Source organism: Notolabrus celidotus, chromosome 16, assembly GCF_009762535.1.
Source record: "Notolabrus celidotus isolate fNotCel1 chromosome 16, fNotCel1.pri, whole genome shotgun sequence".
Classification (NCBI taxonomy): Eukaryota; Metazoa; Chordata; class Actinopteri; order Labriformes; family Labridae; genus Notolabrus; species Notolabrus celidotus.
Genome location: NC_048287.1, coordinates 21,926,595 through 21,947,459, shown reverse-complemented (window position 1 = coordinate 21,947,459; position 20,865 = coordinate 21,926,595). Strand labels below are relative to the sequence as shown.

Sequence of the window (20,865 nt, the reverse complement as noted above, 5' to 3'; positions counted from 1 at the left end):
CTGATGTAGAGGAAGAAGCTGCATGCTTATAGATATGAGTTAATGTTTAATGATTGCAGCACCTTTATTGCTGCATAAAAACAGTTCTTTACGTGGGTGTATATTGTTTGTGTAATTGGTTGCTACTTGCAGTTTTTTAGTAAAGTTTGCAACGTTCATGTTGCAACTGATGTTAGTGTAAACGTTTGTGCATTCACACACGAGGAAAGTCTTGCACATTCTCTCATATTTTGCATTCTTAGTTTTATTCTGTGTCCCTCTCTGTAGCTGTCCATCCATTTTACAGACAATCTGTCTTCTTGCTCACTGATTGCATCCAACTGCAGGTCAAGACATGAAGAGAAACACAAATAATGAGGGGCCACAGTGACTCAGTAGTATATTTTTGGAGTCACATTTCAGAAGCTGCCAAATTAGATCCAACATTTGTGCTTGAATTGTCAACTGGGCAGACGTTGCAAAGATGACGTCTGATGCAATAAAGAAAATTAGCACAAAATGTCCCACAAAGTTATTATCTGAGGAGAAAAGAGAAAATGGTGCATATCTCATGAAGTAGTAAAAAAAAACAACATTTAATGCTGGGAAAAAATGGCATCGACAGTGAAGCACCATTTGCACACAAGCCAGTCTGCTCCTCCAGCTGACCCCACCAAATGAGCAGCGCTCCACAAATGGAGGATGTAAATCTTCTTTGCTTATAGCTTGCAGCTGAATTACAGCAGGCTGGTCCAATTAAAACAAAAAAGAGGTGATTTTATGGAGGAGAGAGAAAGCGTGAGAGCTTGCTTTGCAGACCGAGCAGGCAAAACTAAATTTAAACTGTTGAAACATTTGTCCTATTTTTAAAAGAGGCCATAATCATATTTTGGCCCTTGTCAAATGTGTTTGTTTTCTCATTACTCAACTTCATAGATCTCCTTTTTTTCTGTAATGATTCGCCTCCCTGAAAAGCATGAAAATAGAACAGAGGAGAATTGCACTTTTATCATCTTTAGAGATTGCTTTTTTTTGAACCTGCAAATCACGTCTATATTTAGAGAGTGAAATGTTGGCCTGAGGCTTTAATGTGGCGCAGGCTCTAAATCCATTACTCCATGTTTTGTTTCACTTTCTGCACATAGCAGTTTGTCTGATAGGAATTTTACTTTTGAACTTTTGTTTTGGAGGTCTTTTTTTTCCGTCTGTCTTTAGATAACGCTATCAGACGACATATACGTCTGACTCTGCAGGGGAAGTTTGAATCAGCCGATGGTAAAGATTATGAGATTTAAAGTTGTGTTTCACAGCCGATAAAAATAACCAAGGAGCACAGTCTTAATGTAATATAGATGTGTTTTATTAGAAATAAGTCACATTCATTTTGTGCTGTGAAAACTGTACATTTAAAGGAGGTCAAACAGAACAATAGAAACAAAGCTGTGACAAGAGAATACAAATGGGTCTTTGATACGATTAACTCGAGGTGTGAATCGGGTGGGACAGGGGAATTGGCTGGTAGCACATACTACTGAGTTATTGACAAGGTTATCAAAAACACACCATAACAGAAGACATGAGGTTCAATTACCCCTCGCTACACAGCGAAGAGTAATCACAAATATCCTGAAGCACAGATTAGAGATACCATTCATTCTATATAACGTCTGCTTTATAGAAGTACAATAATCTAACTGTCACATAGAGCTCCAAATATGGAGTCTTGTGCTAACAAATCTCTAGTGAATAAATTCCTTGAATTACTAATACAGATTTGTCATACAATATTCTCATAAAGCATCTATATGCTCCGTAAATATGAGGAAGATGGTACAAAAGTTTGGAAACATTTGTAAGAAAAAATACTGCCAAAATCATAGCATCAGTCTTGCTTGAGCATCAAGCGCCCATCATATTGCACTATTTCACACTGATGGCTGAAACACAAATGTGTTGAAGTCTCGAGGACCTGGCGCCGCTCTGGAAGTCACATCGGCGCCAGGAAGCCTCTGCTCGGTCCAAGAGTCCTGCAAGGCTGAGCAAAACATAAGGGCGATAATGACAAGGTCTCGCTGAACCCTTGAATCCTCATGTACAACATGGAAGAGCCTGCATCTTGTGCCAGCTAAGAGGAGGCACACACTCTTTGCACATTTCCAACCCAGCGTTTGTTTGTTTTTTTACCCAGAGTGCACTGCTCTTTCTGTGTGAGAGTCTGTGTTTTCCTGGTGCTGGTGTTTTGGTATCAAAGAGAAACCAGGTCATGTTTGTACGAGCGATCACCTCCATCATCACTCTGTGTGTTTGTCCCGATGCAGTCCATCGCAACACATTACAGACGCAGTCATTCCTCTTTCTGGAGCCTAATGTTGTTGTTGGCTGAAAAATAAACAATTTATCTTGTGCCTGACAGCAGAATGAAAATAAAGATTCATAATGACAATAACAATAATAATAATAATCATTGTAATAATAATAATAATAATAATAATAATAACCAGGGTGATAAAAGAAGTGAGAAGCACGATCAGCGTGATTTAGCCTGCACTCAGAGAGTGGAGTTATATTCTCAGAGTCTCATCAAAGAGTCTTTTTTAAGGCTTTTTGAAGCAGTTCCAAGTGAGAAGCAGAAAAATTAAAATAACCCACGGCTCGAAAAGCAAAAGCGTGTGTGCTCATCTAAAAGTGCAGAGTATCGGACTTCAAGCATGAAACTGACCCCCTTTTTTTTGTTCCTTTGCCTTGTCTTAGTTTGGAAGTGAACTTGGCCGTTCAAGGAGCAGCAAAGAGTTCCGGCTGCTCCTCCCAAAAAAGCAGGGAGGACACACCGTTAGTATATTATTTGATTTTTTCTCCACAGTTGAGTTGAAGGAAAAAAAGAAGCACAGACATGTCGACCACATCTTCTGAACCCGGCTGAAGGGTTCAGGAAACTCCCAGTGGAGCGTGAATGGAACCATTAACCAGTCCTGGTCCATGGAAACCACTATTTGCTCCACCAACCCATAGACCTTCAGAGCACTCAGACATGAGGTGCTTTAAGTCCACACAGAGAAGCTACATTAAACATTCCTTTAACACCACCTCACTCCTCCATCTTTCCTTCCCTTCCTGCTCTGGCTGAGGGTGTGAAGACATCGATTCTGGGACCAACTTCCTCCCTTTCTTGGTTTTCCCTTTCTTTTATCCATAACGGATCAAATTCTCCAACCAAAAACGGTGATCAAGGTGAAATCAGGTGGCTTCTCTAGCCCCCCTCCTCCCCCTCAGACCTCCGTCTGCAGGTCAATAATGTCCTGCCCCACCAAAGGGATGGTGGTGCTGCTCTTCTCCCACTCCACAGAGTGCAGCTCCAGAGGTGAAGCAGCCAGGGGTTCCAGGTCTTTCCGCACCCATGCAGGGGGCGACTGCGGGATCCCCCGGACTCCCTCCCAAGGTCTCTCCATCGGTGCCTGCTGCTTGTCCTGTGGGATGAAAAAGAGGAGCCACTTTAGCTCTGGTGCCACCCATCAGCCCTGAGCAATTCTGATTTAATCAAAATGAAATGGGTTTCATTACATCAGGGGTGATTTTCTAATAATGAAAGTCATTTTGTCATTCAGGGACATTAGTCCTCCTTGAGGCAAGTGTAATATCTGATGGTGTGTGTCGTCTACAGGCAGTAAAATTTGAGACTGTGAGGTTGTATATAAACACTCACACTGTGGTTCGTTTTGTCACTTCCTCCTGATGACACACTCCATCTCACAGACTGTAAGAAGGAAGGAAGAGAATACATCCTTATTCAAATGACCTCCAGGTTAACACAACCACAGCTCAATACACAGACCACTGGTTGTTTCATAAGGTCATTCTTACATCCCGGAAGCTGCCTCTGTTACATTTACCTTTTACTCTTTATCTTTTTAGCTCCTTTGAAACTCTCAGCTACTGAAATGGATGATGAGCAGATTATGACAAAAAGCTACCTTGCTGTCAGATGCAGGAGACTCTCTGTCTTTCTCAGCATGATGTAGCTTCCTGTTCAGGTCCTGGAACATGTTCTGGTGGCGTTTCTTTGTGTGCATGATTTTCTGGAGAAGACAGAAAAAAATTACTTTCAAGAAATGCTTGCAGGAATGCTTTTGATATCAATCATAATGCTTTGTAATGTTTGAAGTGGAGCGTATCAAAGTAATATTTACCTCAAAGTCCAACTCAGCATAACGAGACTTCTGTCTCTGCAAGAAAAACAAGGAAAGAAAGACAAAGAAGTCAGTTTAGGTGTAAGAAATAATGCATCAGAACGTGTGAGGTAAGTTTTCTGCAAAGGCTCCACTATTCTATCCCCTCTTACCTCCAAGGAGCTCATGGACAGGGTGGAGATGGTCTCACTCTTGGACATCATGGAGTTCATGGACTCAAAGGTGTTCTCCAGGCTGCTGTGTGTGATATGGGACTCGCTGGACATATTGTGGATGTTCTGGATGGGGGAGTCTCTCTCAGAGTACGACATGCTGACCTGATCAGCAGGGATTGACTTCATCCCGAATGCAGCCTGGGGTTCGGCGAAGGGTCCGCTGAGGTGCATCAGCCTGGCCTGTGGCAGCTGCTCCACGCTAATGTTGTATTTAGTGGGGTCGTCTTTGGGCTTGGTCCTCAGGGTGGAGGTGGTGTTGGGCATGAGGACGTAGCCGCTGCCGTCGGAGAGGCCGGCCTCTGCCTGTGCCCGAGCGAGATCGACGTCCAGCTGCTGGAAGAGCTCGCCCTCACAGACGTACACAGGTTTCCCGCAGGTTGGGTCGACTCCTACAGCCATACGGCTCTTCTCTCTCTTCAGGGTGAGGGTGTGGCTGGAGTACTCAGGGACGGCCTGCATGTGGCTCTTGTTGGGGTTGGATGGGAGGGTGTGGAAGTTGGAGCCCATGGGGAGAGGCAGCTGGGGAGGAGGCATCTTCTCTTCAGAGGAGCTCTTCATTCCTTTGGTGAAAAAATGTTACAAAGGGGGGTTAAAAAAATCAACAAAGAACTAGGCCATGCTCAAACATCGTTTTATATAAATGTTTTTGTGATTAGATGTTAACATGAGGCTGAGAAATTCAAATGAAAATGGAAAAATGGTTAAGAGTAAAAGTAAGAGGACCTTACCTTGTCTGTTTGAATCTCCATCTTTTTCATTATCAGACGGCTTATGAAAGAATAAAAAAACATTCTATTAGTACTTAATTTATGCACGTATTCATTCAGGGATATAATGCAGGAGGCACTCAAGACATTAAAACGGCAATAAGCCAAGAAATTTACCATATGCTGGGAGTGGCCATTGTGATGGGAGCTGCCAGAGTCTCCATTGCCGTCATCTTTGCGATCAACTACTCTACACTTTACTGCTTCTTGAACCTGAAATGCAAAGAAGAGGGAAAAATCAGCTCTTGTAACACGATTAAGAAAAAATGGCTCCCTTTTTAAGTTAACTTCCTGCTACTTTTAAGTCCTTTTCTTACCTCTCTACGCAGGATGCAGTGAACCATGACGATGATGAAGCCCTCCAGAGAGTCAAAGACGGCGAAGAGGATCTGGAAGAGGGCGGATCTGCGGTCAGTGATGGCGAGCACGGCAGACATCCAGGTGAGTGCTAGGAGGGGCAGAACCACGCAGGAGCTCCACAGCGACGCTCTGAGAGGAAAAAACACCAAAAGATTAGAGACAGGAAGCTCACAAAGGCCAAAATAGATTCTTATTCTCCACTGTTTTGACTCCTGTTGTTTGATTGTGAGGCTTGATATCACATCATCAGTACACCTGTAACAGCACTGATGCAGGCGATAAGCACAATACTCGGGAAGATCAATAAGACCTACCCGGCTCTCTCCTTCAGCTTCACGTCGGTGATGCCGTCCTTGGACACCAGTTTGTTGAAGACCAGAATACCAATGACCATATTCACCTGTTAGCAAGAAATACAATTAAAAAATGGATAAGACAATCTAATAACAGCTAATGCATTTACAAACAGACAAAGCACTGTGATGGATTGGGATGTCAAAGTACCAGAACAACAGCTGCAGCCGGGCCAACAAAGGAGTAGAGGAGTCCGCCCTCCAGAGACAGCCAGCAGCTACGAAAGAGAGAAAAAGGAATATTAATGCACAGGCTCAGAGAGGAGCTGTTCTGGATGATTGCAGGGAGAAAAAGAAGGTTTAAAAAAATGGCAGCAGGAGAGGAAACTTACTAGTTGACAGTGCCGTATCCCTTTGCTTTAGTGAAACCAACAGCCACAGCCACCACCAGTGCAGGGAGACCTGAAAGATGTGCAAGAAGGAGGGAAATGTTAGAAGCATAATAAGATGCATGAGAGGGGAGAAAGTGATGAAACAAAGGTGGGAAAAAAAAGGATAGAAATGAAGCAAAGTAAGGTGCTCTTACCCCAGCCCAAGCACAGGAAACGCTTGCGGATGATGCGGTTGCGCAGACGACCAGTGACAGCCATGTAGGACTGCCAAGCTTCAGTCAGCACCCAACAGAAAGAGGAGAGGAAAAAGAAGTGCAGGAGAGCGGCTACAAGAGTGCACACCACCTGTCAGAGCCCAGAAGGAAGCAAGGAAGAAGAGGAAAGAGGAGGTGTCAGTGGTGCTGCTGCCCTTAAATCCCCAAAAAGCAGTGAGTAAAGAGAGGTTGCACAGAGAAGCTATAAGAGAGGGGCTTACCTTGTTGCGAGCCTGAGTTTGTCCCACAAGAATGAGGGCATTGGAGCAGATGATGGAGAGGCAGAAGTTGATGAGGATGACGGAACGCTCTGAGCGGATGTACCTGGAAATGTGAAGAGTACGAAAAGATTTAGAGATGAACAGGTCGAGAAAAGAGAACACTTACTCTGATATCAAAGCCAGACACGGTTAGACTTTGCTGGTAGGGTTACTTACTTCCAAACAGAGACGTAGATGATGATAAGGAGCAGCAGGGTGAGCGAGGAGACCCCACAGCCGACGATGAGGGTCACAGACGGGAGCAGTGCCTTGTCCATGATCTACAGAGAGGACACAAGACCAAACATGCCTTTTAGAACCGACAACAAACATATCCATACGTATTCCTACACACACACAATCTCACATATGCGCGCACTCGCTAAAGCCTCCGGGCTCTGTGTGTGCTATCTGGAACAGCAGACAGCTCCCCGCAGGCGAACAGTTGAATGGCACAATCAGGCCACGGCTGAGGCAAGGTGACCCCACGGTGAGCGTGTCAGAAAGATGGAGCGGCAAACCAAACAAACGGTCAGGGTCAGTGCGTTTCTCCATCGAGCTTTAGAGTCAGCAAATGAGGCGAGGAGGATACAGCACATATATCTCCCTCACTGGAGCGAGGAGGGAGGGCTGTTCGATTCCCAGGAGCAGCTCAGGCTGTGTTCTGTCATTACTCTGAGCTTTAAATCATTGACAGACATCCTGAGCTCTATATTTTCTCTCTCTTTTTTTTTGTCCCGGCTGCTTTTTCTCTCTATGCTGGTGTTTTTGCAGCCCCTCGTCCATCCCTGCAGCGCCGAACAGGTGGACCATTATCACCTGTGCATTAATCTGCCGCCACCTGCCCTTCTGATCTTTTGACAGCAGCTTAGCGCCTGACACTGCCAGCGGCGCCAACCGTCCCCATGTTTCAAACCTGCCCTGGCACCGAACCTCAGGTGGAGGAAACAGAGAGAGGATCGTCTTTCCTGCTGCTCGTTCACCTGCAGGGCCTATGGGTCACTGCTGCACACACTAATCTCACCTCCTTGAGGTGTCACAAAGATGCCTGGTTAATAATGTGGGTTTTTCTTTCGTCTCACACCTTCCCATTAAATAAGATTCTGGAGTTATTCTCACATGTTAGATCAAGTCGTTATCATGGTAAAATGTGTGAGCTGGAGGAAAAGAGTTTGGGCTCAGCGTTAATGAATGGGGGATATTTTTGATAATGTGTTGAGGGGGAAATGGCGAGAAAGGGCTCCAACATGAGAGTGAGAAAAAGGCCTGAAATATAATCAATCTGCAGGGATTGAATTAGCGCAGGTAGAGGAGGAAGAACAGGCTCCACATTGGCCTTCATTTGATTTACGATGGTCGTAAATTCTCATATTGCAATCCTATGAGAAGCATGTGATTGCTATTGTGGATAGAGTCTCAGATTTTAAACAGTAGCCTTGAAGGATTGTTCCTGTGCGCTCCACATAAGCTTCTCTGGAATCAAAGCACAGCTGGTGGAGTCCGGGCCTACGGCAGCCAAACACTAATTCAGTGTGGCAAATTTGTTTCAAAATCTCTCCAACTACATCAGAAGCGCCGCAAAACAGATGGCAGATAACAGAACGGTGAGCTGTCTTTTCACTTTAGCATACACTGAATCAGGGGAGAGCAAAAAATAACAAGTGATACAGTATGTTCTGTTCCCTCGCTACCCCAATCTCAAGATCTGGGTTGATGCTTGCACCCCGGGGCCTCAGAGTGAGATCCAGACTGCCACTTTGACCTACATATGACGCCTGTCTTCTGCCCGTCCTCGATAAAATCACTTGTTCTCATTTTGAATGCATTAAATTAAGAAAAGATGCAGAGAAAGCCTGAACAATGACACCTTTTCTGCTGTTTGCAAAGCACTATTCTACCAAGGGCATCTGCTGCTCTGACTCTATGAGCATCCGCTGGATCATCATGCTTCTGACACACATGATGCTAAAGTACTCCTGAAATCAGACCACATCGAACCAGTGCTGCAGTATCTCTGTTTTTTTTTTTTCACATCTGCTGTCTCTCTCCCTCTCGCACAGCGAGCAGAGAGACGTTATTGAAAATGTCCACGGCACACATCAAAGGATGGATGCAGAGATGGACAAGGAGGAAGAGGAGGAGAAGGAGGGGGGACTGAGGTTTTTTTTTTGGGGGGGGGGCATCAATGCATGACCAGACGTCTGTCTCTCATTGGTCCACCTCGTTCTCTCTCGTTCTCTCTCTCTGGCATTTTCAGACTGGCTACTGTGGCCAAAGAGGAAAAGAAAAAGGAGAGAGAGGAGGAGGAAGAGGAATATGAGGAGGGGGGGGGGGTGGATGTAATCGAGAATTCAGAGATATTGGCAGACGGGATGATTGCCGCAGCTGCTTTTTTTTTTTTACTGTCGCGGGAGGTTGAAAGCAGCCTGTAACAAATCTATTAAGGAGCTGTTTAGACTGGCAACAGCAGGACGAATCAAATATGGGACGTAAACAACAGGTTGACTGGAAAGAGAAGAACCAGAGGCAGCAAAAAAAACACTGCAGTTATAAGCTGCTTTACTTGTGCACCATACACTAATTAAGATGTAAAAAAATGCACATTTTAAACACAAAATTCCTCCCACGAATCTTCATCTGTTGATTGCTTTTGTGTGCAGCAGTGATCAGACGAACAGCAGAGATAGACAGGCCATTTCCTCTGTCCTGAGGGGGGCTGCACAGAGAACAGAGGAAGGAGGAAGAGGAGGAGGAGGAGGAGGAAGGGGCTGTGTGTGTGTGCGCGCATCTATGTGTGTGTGTGTGTGTGTGCGTTTTCCCCTAAGCATCTCAGTTATCAAAAATCACACAGGCCGAGCTCGCGCTGCAGAAGCCGTTGCCACGGCAACTGGAGAGCGAGCAGCTTTGGAGGCAACACAGTCTACAGGGAGGAAAATTACACATTGTCTTTTGCGCATGAAATAGAGCGATGCGTTATGACAGATTTCGGTTATCAAAGCATCCGGAGCGTTCACAAGTTCCCCTGCACTCACTCTGCTCACTTAGATTGATATGCATTATTTAAAACATCAGGCACGATCGGAAATCTGCCGTAAAACCAGGTTACACAACGATTAGAAAGACACGATGAGTGATCGGGTTAACAAATTATAGTTAATGCTTTTGCATGAAGTTTAAATCATGCATAAACTGCACCAGCTCTGTTATATTGCTGCAATAATATTTATTTTGTCAATTACGCAAGCAAGTAAGCGTCCAATTAACACGCGCGTGCACGACCGTGTCATTTCAGAATCTAGTCGAAATTCCTTCACATCAACACGTTACTCGGTTATTCCACCATCAATAATAACATGTAGTCTGCCTGCAACCCTCCGATCACCTGCACGGAGACAAAGAGGTGCAGGCAGCAATCCGCTCGACAACAACAAGTACGATACGTCCACACTGCACCGCATTCACACACACACACACACACACACACACACACACACACACACACACTGCACGAAACATTAACGAAGAATGGTGCACAAAAAAAAAACCATACAATGTGAAAAGACAGAAGACTTACCGAATCAAAGTTGACGCGCGATAAAATGGCGAAGGTGGAGAGGCTGTCACACACGCATTTGGTTCTGAATGAATGAACGGGCACCGCTCTGCAGCTCCGCGCAGACCACGAGCCGAGCAGAGAGGAACTGCACGAGGAAGGAGGAGAGAAGAAGGCAGCGATGGGTTAGGAGAGGAGAGATCTGACAAATGTCTCATGTGCATGCCTCCTAATGAGATTTTTCTCACATAGCCGGAACCTCGTGCTGAAAAGAATAGATTCAGATGTATATGAATGCTTTAGACAGCATTAAGGTTTATATTTAAAACAGCATAGCACAAAAAACTGCACTACTTTTTTTTCACATTTTATATAACATTCAAATATTAGTTCTATGGTCACGTGTGTAAGAATAAATATTAGACTAGTTTATATCACCTGAAGGGCTCAGTATCACCTCAGAAAAGCCTTAATGATGCGTCACATGAGTGTGATTAACAGCCATCTGTGCCATGATTAATAGTCAGTGGCATTAATAAATCTTAGTATTGGCTTAATCTTTATCATTTCCACTAATGGCCAATCTTTCACTAATAAAACAAAAGCACAGGCAACATTTTTTCAGGGCGCTGGGGACAAAAGGACAAAGTGTTCCTTTCTTTGGAAAACAGGGAAGGAAGGGAATTTCAGGACAATCTGGAATTGGGATAGTGAGGATTGACGCCTAAAACTGAATCCTCTTTGTATTCATGCAATATAAAGCAACATCAAAGTGACCATATATGGGAGGATACAGGGTTGTGTTATGTTTTTTAGTGATTTATACTGTTCCAAGCTTGATCAGACAAAAACTGAACCAACAACAAACACAAAGTAAGATCAATAATGAGGCAGTCTTTCAAATGAGATGCATGCTACATGATAAATCAACTTCTTGAAATCTGGAAGAGCTAAGCTCATATTTTGTTTTGAGATAAAGAAATGGAAGATGTTTGTGTCTGAGCAGCATCAGCAGCAGATGCCAGAGAGCTCAGGGGAGGTTCGTGCAATGAGCAGCACCCTCAGGCTCTGACTGATGGGTGTATTCAGAGGGTTCATCATAGCCAGCAGGTCCAGGCTGGTGCTAGTCATGTCACAGAGGGAATGGCTGCTGGGCAAAATCAGCTGGGATGGTGCACATGATTGAGTTGTCATATCATGCAGATTGGTGTAATGTTGCAAACTAAGCAAATCAAGGATGCTTGGTCCTATTAATTATGAGCTGCACATGTGTCTGCATCCATCTGAAAGCTCATTGGTGGAAAGAAAATGTGGCACTTCCTGTCATTAGACATATGCAGCTCTGCAAACACACTTTAAACCCAAACTGCACTGTCTCCTTCTTGTGCAGATAGTACATCAACCGTCAGGAAACAGATCTCATTTGACTAGATTACATTTTCTCCTCCTCTTTTCGCTTATGCAATGACTCTACATGTTTGTGGCTAATGTGAAAGTGCATTTTCATTTCTTATCTGCCCTCCACCAGTGTACAAATCTATCTAAATGCAAATGGTCCACCTGCGTGTTCCTCAGGAGGAGCAGAGCGGGCCTGAGGCTGATTGATCCAGTAGGAGCTCTTTTCATAAGTCATTCAACAGCATCTTTAAAAAGTCCCACGCGCCGCAGCCATTAACCTCGACGCTGACATGTGAACATGACTTAAGAGGCGAGGGAGCAGGAGATGTCATTGTCTCTAGATTGACACTTTGAGGTGTGACCTAAAGGGAGGCTGCGGTGAATCTACTCACCGATGTATGTAATGAGGTTTGAAGCTTGGCCTGCGTGTTTTCCTGTCCTCGCAGTGAAGTGTCACTCAGCTAGAACAACTGACGCTCACTGAGACTGTCATTTCTTTACTCTGAGTACAGTTAAGTGTGTCAGACAGCAGAGCCAGGCCTGCTGCTTCTGGCTGGAGGACATTATTAGTCTCTCTTTTGTTGAGTGCGGGTTTAAGGGGGAGTTTGAATGTTCATATGCAGTGACAGATACATAACTGAAAGCGCTACAAGACTACAAGCAAAGAGATAAACAACAACAAGGCCACCCAGGACAGAAGAAATAGATGTGAGTGATGGCTGGAGAAGAGAGACAACTGTGGTCAACACTTACGTTTCGCTCTCGTCCCATGAGAGGCATGTCTCATTCATGGTGCCCTGCAAATAGAGAGAGAGAGAGGCAGATGGACGAGTCAGTAAGAGGAATCTCTGCAGAAAAAAGGGGGAAATGTGTAGGCTGGGATGGTGTACTGTAAACGTGTGAGATGCAACAGCTTGCTGACAGCCACCTACCCACATTTTCTCGCTCCCCTCCCCTGGAATACATGCGCAACCCCCCCCACCTAAAAACAGCTTCTTCTCAGCTGCAGAGACTTAATTACTGCGCATGACTCCTCATCAGCGTTGACTGACCGCTTGGTTCAGCAGCTGTGATCTTTTGCAACTCACACACGTTTTAGTAAAAGTCACAGTGTCGCTGGAAATGTCAACAAAATGTCAGGCTCTGTGCACCGGCCTTGCTGAGTAAACACCCGGAGGGGGAGCTGATGTATTTTTGTAAGGCTCCATTAGATTGGTTACCATTAGGGACTTACATTGTGGAGGTGGGGGAACTCGATCTCGACGGGGGATGACAGGAGGGTCGGGTTGGGCGAGACGATGACTGACACAACCTTAGAGTTAAGGAGGGTGGTGTTACTGTGGAGAGGGAGAAAATGTCACGGTCAGAGGCATTGTAGTTGAGTAGTCAAGGTTTTAAATTAGGTATTTATTGTCTTTTAATGATCAAAAATGAAGCTATCATATAGAGAAAGGGAGGATACATAAGCAGGGAGCCTTCTAATTAGGGGCGCCATCTTGTGGCAGCAACACAAAAATCCTGAAAGGCCATTTACATGCATATAAAAGACTTTTTTTTTTTCATACCTCTGAAAGGACAACAGAGAAGCAAGGTTTCTGTAGAGGACGATGCCAGTCACAAAAGCATCATTGCCATCTGGAAAGAACAACAAACCTGCTTAAATTCAAATTCACAAAAAACACTGGACACTGGTTTATCTTTAGAAATACGTCTGACTGATCTTACCAGCCTGCTCGATGGCAAGAGCATCCCGGGACACAGAGATCCTCTCCTCAGAGCTCCTGACCCAGTCCAGCATGCCCCTCCAGCCCTTCACAGGGAAGGTGAAGTTGGAGCTCGTGGTTGTGGGGCGCTTGTGGATGCTCAGGACTGAGAAGGACAGAGGTAAAAGAGGAGTTTCTGTTACTGAAAAGTCACTTTGCTTTCCTACTTTCTTTAGGGGTTGTTGAGGAAGTAACTAATGCCAAGGACATTTTGGTTGCATGTGTCATATATGTGTGTGACCAGAGTGATCATTCTGCACAAATTTCTGTGAGAATGTCACCATACTGTGCCCAAACAGTCAGAGAAGTCACAGAGAGTGATTCATTGTGAAGATTACAGTTACTCCCACACTATTTGGCTGATTGATAAGTTTGTGTGAAAGCCCTGTATGTGTTGTGCCAAATATACTTGCTTGAAGATGGCACATGTCACCGTACTTGACACTCTGTCAAAGTGATAAATTCTAGTGCTGCTGCTTATATGGACTCGGATTCACAACAAGATAAAGATTGATGCACTCTGGCTGGAGAGAGGACAAATCATCCCTGACTACTCGACATGAGCAGGGAGCAGCTGGCAGAGGAAATTAGGACTCACCTAAATTCTCGGTGACTTCATAAATGTCCTGGAAGCCGCTCATTTGCATACCGATCATGTTCACAAAGTCCTCAACGAGGCGGAGGAATGTCTTGATGTTGTCACCCATCTGGATGAAAACAAAAAGAGGAAAAAAAAGGTCAGAGGAGGGATAATAGGAAGAAAGGAGCAAGGGCACTAAATGCATTTTCATCATATGTACTTCACACTTTCATACATTTACGCCAATGCACAGTTTCCTGCTTTTATGTCAGTCCAGTTCATATTAAGTGCAATACAAGCAGAGAACACACTTCTTGCTGCTATGCAACCCCAGAACTTCCTTAAGGCCATAAATGGGCAGGCTGTTGATTCATACTCATGTTTTTTTGTCCTCCATCTCTCGCTGGGTGGAAGAGAGGGAGGGCTTGCGTGTCTCTGACGCAGAACTGCAGCGATGTGGGCGCAAAGGTGTGTGCTTGTATGCAATGTGTTGTCACTGTCCCCTTACAACTGCTGTCGGTATGTAGGATGGCAGGGAGACTCACAGATTGCAAAGTGGGCGGCAGTGATTCTCCCTGATTCCATCGCACACTCTCTCTTTCTCTTTCTCTTTCTCTCTCTCTCTCTCTCTCTCTCTCTCTCTCTCTCTCTCTCTCTCTCTCTCTCTCTCTCTCTCTTTTGCTGTCACCTTGAAGTGTTCACTTTGTCTTGTCGCAGTGGCCTTGGTAATTCACAATCTAGTTTTCAATTTGTGCACAAACATGTTGTTTACTCTCTGCGGTGATGGTCTGACTTTCCTATCTTTCTTAGGGAGCCAATTCTTCAGTCAATTTTGCAGGAATAATCCGTTTGTTTGTCATCAAATTGGGAAAAGATGCGACAACAGGTGCTCCAATGAATCAAATTTGTTCAAACCTGCCAATTAGTGCTGGAATCGAAGATAATGCACATATTTTCGACATATTTAGACATACTTTTGTTTGTTTTGACTGTTCTCAGAAAGTTTGAGCTCTTTGCGTCACACCCTTATTATATTCTAATTTAATATTCAGATGAGTAAAAGGGCATTTTGGGGTGCCAAGCTCGCAAGTCACTCATCCTCATTTTCATGTTTTTCATACAAACTAAAACACTGACAACTGGCTCCCTGAATTTATCCTGCACACACTCATCATCACAAGAACATTAGCACCACAGACCTATTTTCTTCTCTGCCCACATGCACACAACCACACACACATGCACACGCTCTCTTATCACGTACCAGTTGTGCCTCTTCCCATTTGTCATGATGTTCCTCCTTCAGAAGGTTGCTGATTGTCTGGACGTAGTTCTGCACATCATTAAAAGGAGGCAGAGGTGTAAGAAGACATTCAGTTTGATTCAGACACTATTTTTAGTTGGAGAGATATTATTTTTGAATATGTACCTTTTTAACACTTTGCAAGAGTAAGAGTAAGTTTTCATCTCACCTCAACGTCTGCGCTGCTCAGTCTCAGCCGGGTTCCCTTGTACAGCTCGGTGGTGTTTTTCAGGATCTCCATGCCGGCAATGAGGTCGCCGCTGTACCTGGCCCCTTCATCAGACGAGAATCTAAGGCGGGAAATCACCTCAGCAATCCCGTCCACACTCTGCCCCATCTGTGCTTTGGAGATGTAGTCCCTTGACTGCAGAGGAAGAGTGGAGAGGTTAATCTGTATCTTGACATTCACTTGTTTGACTTTACTTTGGGGAAATTAGCAAAGTGAGGACACAACAGATGGGGCATTAAAATTGAATTCAGGACTCACCAGTGTCTGAATGTTCTCGTAGTTCTTGGAGACGCACTTGACGTGAGATGGGTTCTCCCAGGAGGCGAGGCCTACAGCGTCCAAGGTGCACCGGCGCAGAGTTAGACCTGTTAAGATAAACCAGTACTTTTAGTTTGCATGTTTGAGGGCTGATGAAAAAGTTAAAGATATCCAAGAAAAGACACAAAGCATGTCAACATATTTCCTGTTGTTGTACCTGCGGCGTCAGCAGGGCAGGCGATGGCAGCCACGTCTCCAGCGGGGGTTTTCTTCCACACAATGTCTCCGGTGTTCTGCTCGGGGCAGATCTCATGGGGCTCTGTGAAGAAACAAGAGGCCCTCCTGCTTAACAAAATATATCTGATATGATACCCTTTGATGTCCCTGTAAAAATGATGATCTTATTGTAGTTTGTCCACTCTCATCCTCATGTGTTTGGATAACTTACCAGGGCATCTCTTCTCACTGCACCTCTTCTGCTCTCCCTTTTCACCGGGGCAGGGTTCTCCACCAAAGAAAGGCCCCTCACACACTCTCTGCCTCTGCTGGATGCCTCCACCACAAGTCTTGCTGCAGCTGCCCCAGGATGTCCATGTATGCCAGCGTCCATCAACTAAAGACAAAACATTTCACACCATGAACTCTGGGTTGAGAAACATCTACTCTATCTGTTCTTATTAGATAGAGTATCTTAAACTGCAGGTTTAGTTTCTTTTTTCTTTTACCGGGACATTCTTGCAAGAAGCAGTTGTTTGTCTCTTTCCAGCTGCCATGGCACTCAGATCCCCCGTAGGATGGCCCGTTGCACTCCCTTGTCCTCTGCATGGTGCCGTTGGAGCAGGAAGCAGAGCACACGCTCCAGGCAGACCACTCATTCCAGGATCCGTCCACTAGAGGGCGGCAGAGATACACGAGAGAGTTACAGGGACTGCAAGAACTGGACAGACCCTGACGCTACAGGCATCAGGCTACACTCACTGGTGCTGCAAACGTTTCATATGACCTATTTCAGCCGGGTTTGAGCGTAACAGAAAGTGGAGCTCTGTTATCTGCCTCCTAACCTCTGAAGAATGACTGTCCTGAAAACTAAGTTTGTGTCATAATGGACATTTTGAGGATTGTTTAGTGAACTTGACTTTGCTGAAGAGACTGTTATTAACTTAAAAAGGTCAGTTATTTGGATCTTTATGTGCTCCTTTTCAGGCATTTTTAATGAAGTGCATATAGACATAAATGAGAGGGAATAATGATCCACCTCAGGGAAGCAATTTTAATATTCCAGATTAAGCTTTGGCAATATAGAAGGCTTTAAAAGACAATTTTTTTTTGCAATTTTTGCAATTAAAAGCTGCTTCGTAAGATGGGAAAACCAACTAAATAGAGTACCAGAAGTAAGATTAGTCAAGAATGAAAAATTCTATCATGCTAAAGGGCTATTAAAGCTGACTCAATTTTCTAAGCCTTTCAATTTTGAATTAAATGTGTAATCATCTTTCGCTAATGACTTTGCCTAACAGCACAGCTCCTGTTCTCTTGGACATTAAGATTGATTCAGCTGGAACATGGAGACATCTGCTGATGGCAATACGTAATTGCAAAGAGACTGAGTCACATTGGATTTAAAAAAAGATCTCACCCCCCCATTTTTTTTTGCAGTCACATGTGTAATGAAGTACTCAGCCCAAACTAAGTGTCCAAAAGTGTAAAAAGCTACACGTACAAGTTGCATGTGAGACCTGAAAGTGAGTTTCAGCACATGAGTAGGTGGCAGAAAGGGAAAGAAGTGATGCACTGAGTGACCATGAGTACGGTGTGAGTCACCGGCAGTTGTTGTACTGACTAATGCCCACAGAAGCTTTTTTTTTCCTGTGGATGCGTCACACTTAATGTCAACCTGCCATTGCAACTGATGTTTAGCGACAGTGGGGATGCTGATAAGTGGTTTAATTACCTTGCATATATGAATCAGTCAGCTAAAGGGTCAAGTGGTTCAGTCTGAGCCATTTGTCAAGGATTTTAAAGTGAAGATCTTGTTTTTATTTTGTTTTCCAGTGCCTCTTCTTTCTAATGTTTCAAATCAGTCTTATTTGATTTCCTTGTCTCACCTGGACAGACAGCGATGTTGCAGAACTTGGTTTGTTTTGTTGGGCCGCGGCAAGGCTCTCCTCCATTCTGGGGCAGCTTGCATGTGCGGGTACGATCACGATAACCCCGACCGCAGGTAGATGAGCACAGGCTCCAGGGGGTCCACTCATCCCAAGCTCCATCGACTGTTCACAGAGAACACAGAGGGATATTTAATGAAATACTTTGCTTAAATTGTGCAGGTGGTGTTGAATGCTGTTCAGGTTGTGCATGAAACGCACTACAGGTACATTTTGTCTCCAGTAGGTGGGGTAGTCCTACACAATATCCCTTAGACAAAGCACTAAATGTAAGAGCTGTTGGGGATGATTTGATATTGAAATGAAGCGTTTATTCCCCTGTGAAATCTGAGTGTGTGAAAGCTCAAACAAGCCTCTCTTACTTGTCTGCCTCTGCAGTCCCTTAGTGACTGATGCTTTCAGGCAAAATTGCTTTTTGTGCTTCAAAAGTTCAAAGTCTCCCAAATGTTTCCCTCTCCTTCTGTCTCACTCACATTACAGAGGAGTAAGCAGGCACTCACCGGGGCAGACAGCTGTGTTGTTGCAGGGTCGGTTCTCACGCAGGGGTCCGGTGCACTGGGTGGTGTAGGAGGAAGTAGCACAGATGCGGGTACGGCCCTGCCAGCCCTCTCCACAGGTGACTGAGCAAGAACTCCAGGTGGACCACTCATCTGTTTTGGCATCTACTATGAAAATAATGATGATTTAGAGTCACAGCAAACCTGGACCTCAACAGCTGGAAAGATTAAGATCATACTTTTGTGCACTATGCTCCACCTTTGGCTTCCATTTTTACATTATTGCGTAGATGTACAGTACATATGCAAAATCTGCATAGTTTGCAGATAACAAGCCCTGACTTTATTTCAGTGCATGCAATGCATACCTGTTTGTGTAGCAACAACTCCATGATTGGCGTCATCAGTATTGTCTCTCTTCAAACCAATAAGACCAGCACGCAGACCCTGGCTCCTGTTGCGCTCTTTGCCTGAGATAATTCGAGAATTACATGATTATAGCACTGAACCTGAGACACCTGCAGCTCCAGACTAAACCACTTAATCACAGGTGGGCTTACCAATGCATGACTGAGGGTTGCAGGCCCGTCCTTCTTCAACTGTTCCCTCACACACACTGTCCTCGGGCTGGCATGCTCGGCTGCGCACCTGGACTCCGCCACCGCACTCCTGGCTGCAGGGTGACCAGCGACCCCATCCGGCCCAGCCCTCTGCAGAAACACATAAGAATAGAGGAGATATGAAGCATGTTGGAATACTGTTGATCATTGCACAAAAGGATGTCTCATATATAAGAACAGGAAGTGAGTAATATTTATTGCATGTGCAGAGAATGAGCAAGGACAAGTCTTTGTGAGCGCTCCAGCCTGATGGATGTTCCATCTTAAACGGTAACTGTTTGCTTTAACAGCTTGGTGTGAGCCACGGTGGAGAGGTTTAAATGTGTGAAGCTAACAGGAGTGCAGCACTTTGGTTTCCGCCATCAACTGACTGTGAGGTCTTTGTGTTCCTTTCAGTCAACCCTCCCTCTCCACCCTTAACCCAACACCCAGACAAAGCCTGGATCTGTCTGTCTGTCTCCCCCTAAAACCTCCTCACCTCGATTAGTCCTAACATGCTTGGCTGACACAAAATGGACAGATACTAATGTGTGCCCTCAAGGCAGCCTTGCCAATAAAGCTTGGAGAAGCACTGACAAATTCCTCTAACACCTTTGATTTACTTCTCATTACTTTGTGGCAGAGGAGTGCACATCCTCTGCTCGCTCTGCAGACATGGATCATTACCTTTAGCAAGTCCTGATGGCAGGGCTGCAGACCACCTGCAGGGCTGTGGGAGCTCTAACCCTTTACAACACTACCCCTTAAATTAACAGGTCTAGTCTTATGGATTACAAAACATTACAATCCACTGGACAGGTACACACTGTTTTTGTTTGTTACTACTGAGGTCAGGGAAAGGATAATCCTACCTTTCTTATGTCATCTTTTACATTTTAAAAAACTTACTGATAATCTCAGCATCACGTCCGTTGTCTTTAGGAACAGGAATGCACTTCTCAACGTAGACACCGCCCCTGTAACAGCTTCCTGGCTTCCTCTTGGGGGCCTCCCAGCACTGGCAAGGTGTGTTCATGATGCCACAGGGATAATCATGGGTGCTGCTGGACAGGCACTCGATCAGCCACTGGCACAGCATCTGACAGGCGGGCATGCTTGGGTTCCTCTTCCCTACAACCAGAAACTCAGCCTTGAACTCGTTGACATCACTCTGCTCCTGCACTTCCTCCAGAGCATTCCTCGGGGCCACTCTACGGAGCTGCAGGAACTGCTTGCTTGACTCCAGGTAGGTAACAGTGGTGGACGCATCACACAGCCTCACAACTTCATCGAAGCTCTCCATACCCAGGTAGGTGCGGGAGGTCTCGATGAAGGAATCAAACTGGAAGGTCTTGATCTGGCGAGGCACGCAGGATTCAACAGGCTTGGTGATTTTCATGTAGACAGTGTAGCGGCGGGGATCAGGATTCTGCAGGGTCCAAGAGCAAGGCGTGGATTGCAGGGTGGTCGTAGAAGAGAAAACACCAAAGAAGCGGTTCTGCTCCAAGGTGGCACAGGTGGCGGAGGCGGGGCCAGAGGGAGTGCAGGAGGTCAAACCGAAGTAGAGCAGCACAATGGCCACACAGGGGCCGGTGAGAGCTGACCACGCCATTTGGGCCGGCTTAGATAGGTGATGTTTTTGTTCTTGCTTCTTTGATTGATGTCTTGTACGAGGTTACTTTTATGACTTCTTTGTTGCAAGTTTCTGCACTTTTTCAATCTTCTGACTTCAGTTGATCCCAAAGAAGAAGTGTTGGATTTGAGGGATTTAGTGTATCAGACAATCTGTCAGGTCTGTACCACAAGGGAGCTGTCG

At 45.1% G+C, this 20,865-nt stretch overlaps 1 protein-coding gene across 1 annotated transcript; it reads right to left on the bottom strand.

Annotated features, from left to right (window-relative positions):
* Positions 1–1,317: 1,317 nt before the first annotated feature.
* On the bottom strand, positions 1,318–20,661 carry LOC117827584 (adhesion G protein-coupled receptor B1-like). The gene is made up of 31 exons (XM_034704182.1): positions 19,959–20,661; positions 19,011–19,160; positions 18,819–18,920; positions 18,454–18,618; positions 17,894–18,058; positions 16,514–16,678; positions 16,237–16,401; positions 16,006–16,107; positions 15,789–15,895; positions 15,471–15,665; positions 15,263–15,331; positions 14,017–14,125; positions 13,381–13,524; positions 13,221–13,290; positions 12,890–12,992; positions 12,409–12,452; positions 10,279–10,405; positions 6,882–6,985; positions 6,666–6,768; positions 6,385–6,535; positions 6,191–6,260; positions 6,010–6,076; positions 5,820–5,905; positions 5,463–5,634; positions 5,263–5,358; positions 5,107–5,146; positions 4,316–4,938; positions 4,164–4,199; positions 3,948–4,052; positions 3,680–3,730; positions 1,318–3,443 (listed from the first exon to the last, which is right to left on the bottom strand). The coding sequence occupies exons 1-31, from the start codon at positions 20,659–20,661 to the stop codon at positions 3,246–3,248; spliced, it is 4,587 nt and encodes a 1,528-aa protein (XP_034560073.1). The 3' UTR covers positions 1,318–3,245.
* Positions 20,662–20,865: the final 204 nt, after the last annotated feature.

Coding starts and splice junctions, on each gene's coding strand:
- LOC117827584 (XM_034704182.1), bottom strand. CDS start 20,661: ATGGCGTGGTCAGCTCTCACCGGCCCCTGTGTGGCCATTGTGCTGCTC. Junction 5,147..5,262: donor ATGGCCACTCCCAGCATATG/GTAAATTTCTTG, acceptor TTCTTTCATAAG/CCGTCTGATAATGAAAAAGA. Junction 4,053..4,163: donor ATGCTGAGTTGGACTTTGAG/GTAAATATTACT, acceptor TGTCTTCTCCAG/AAAATCATGCACACAAAGAA.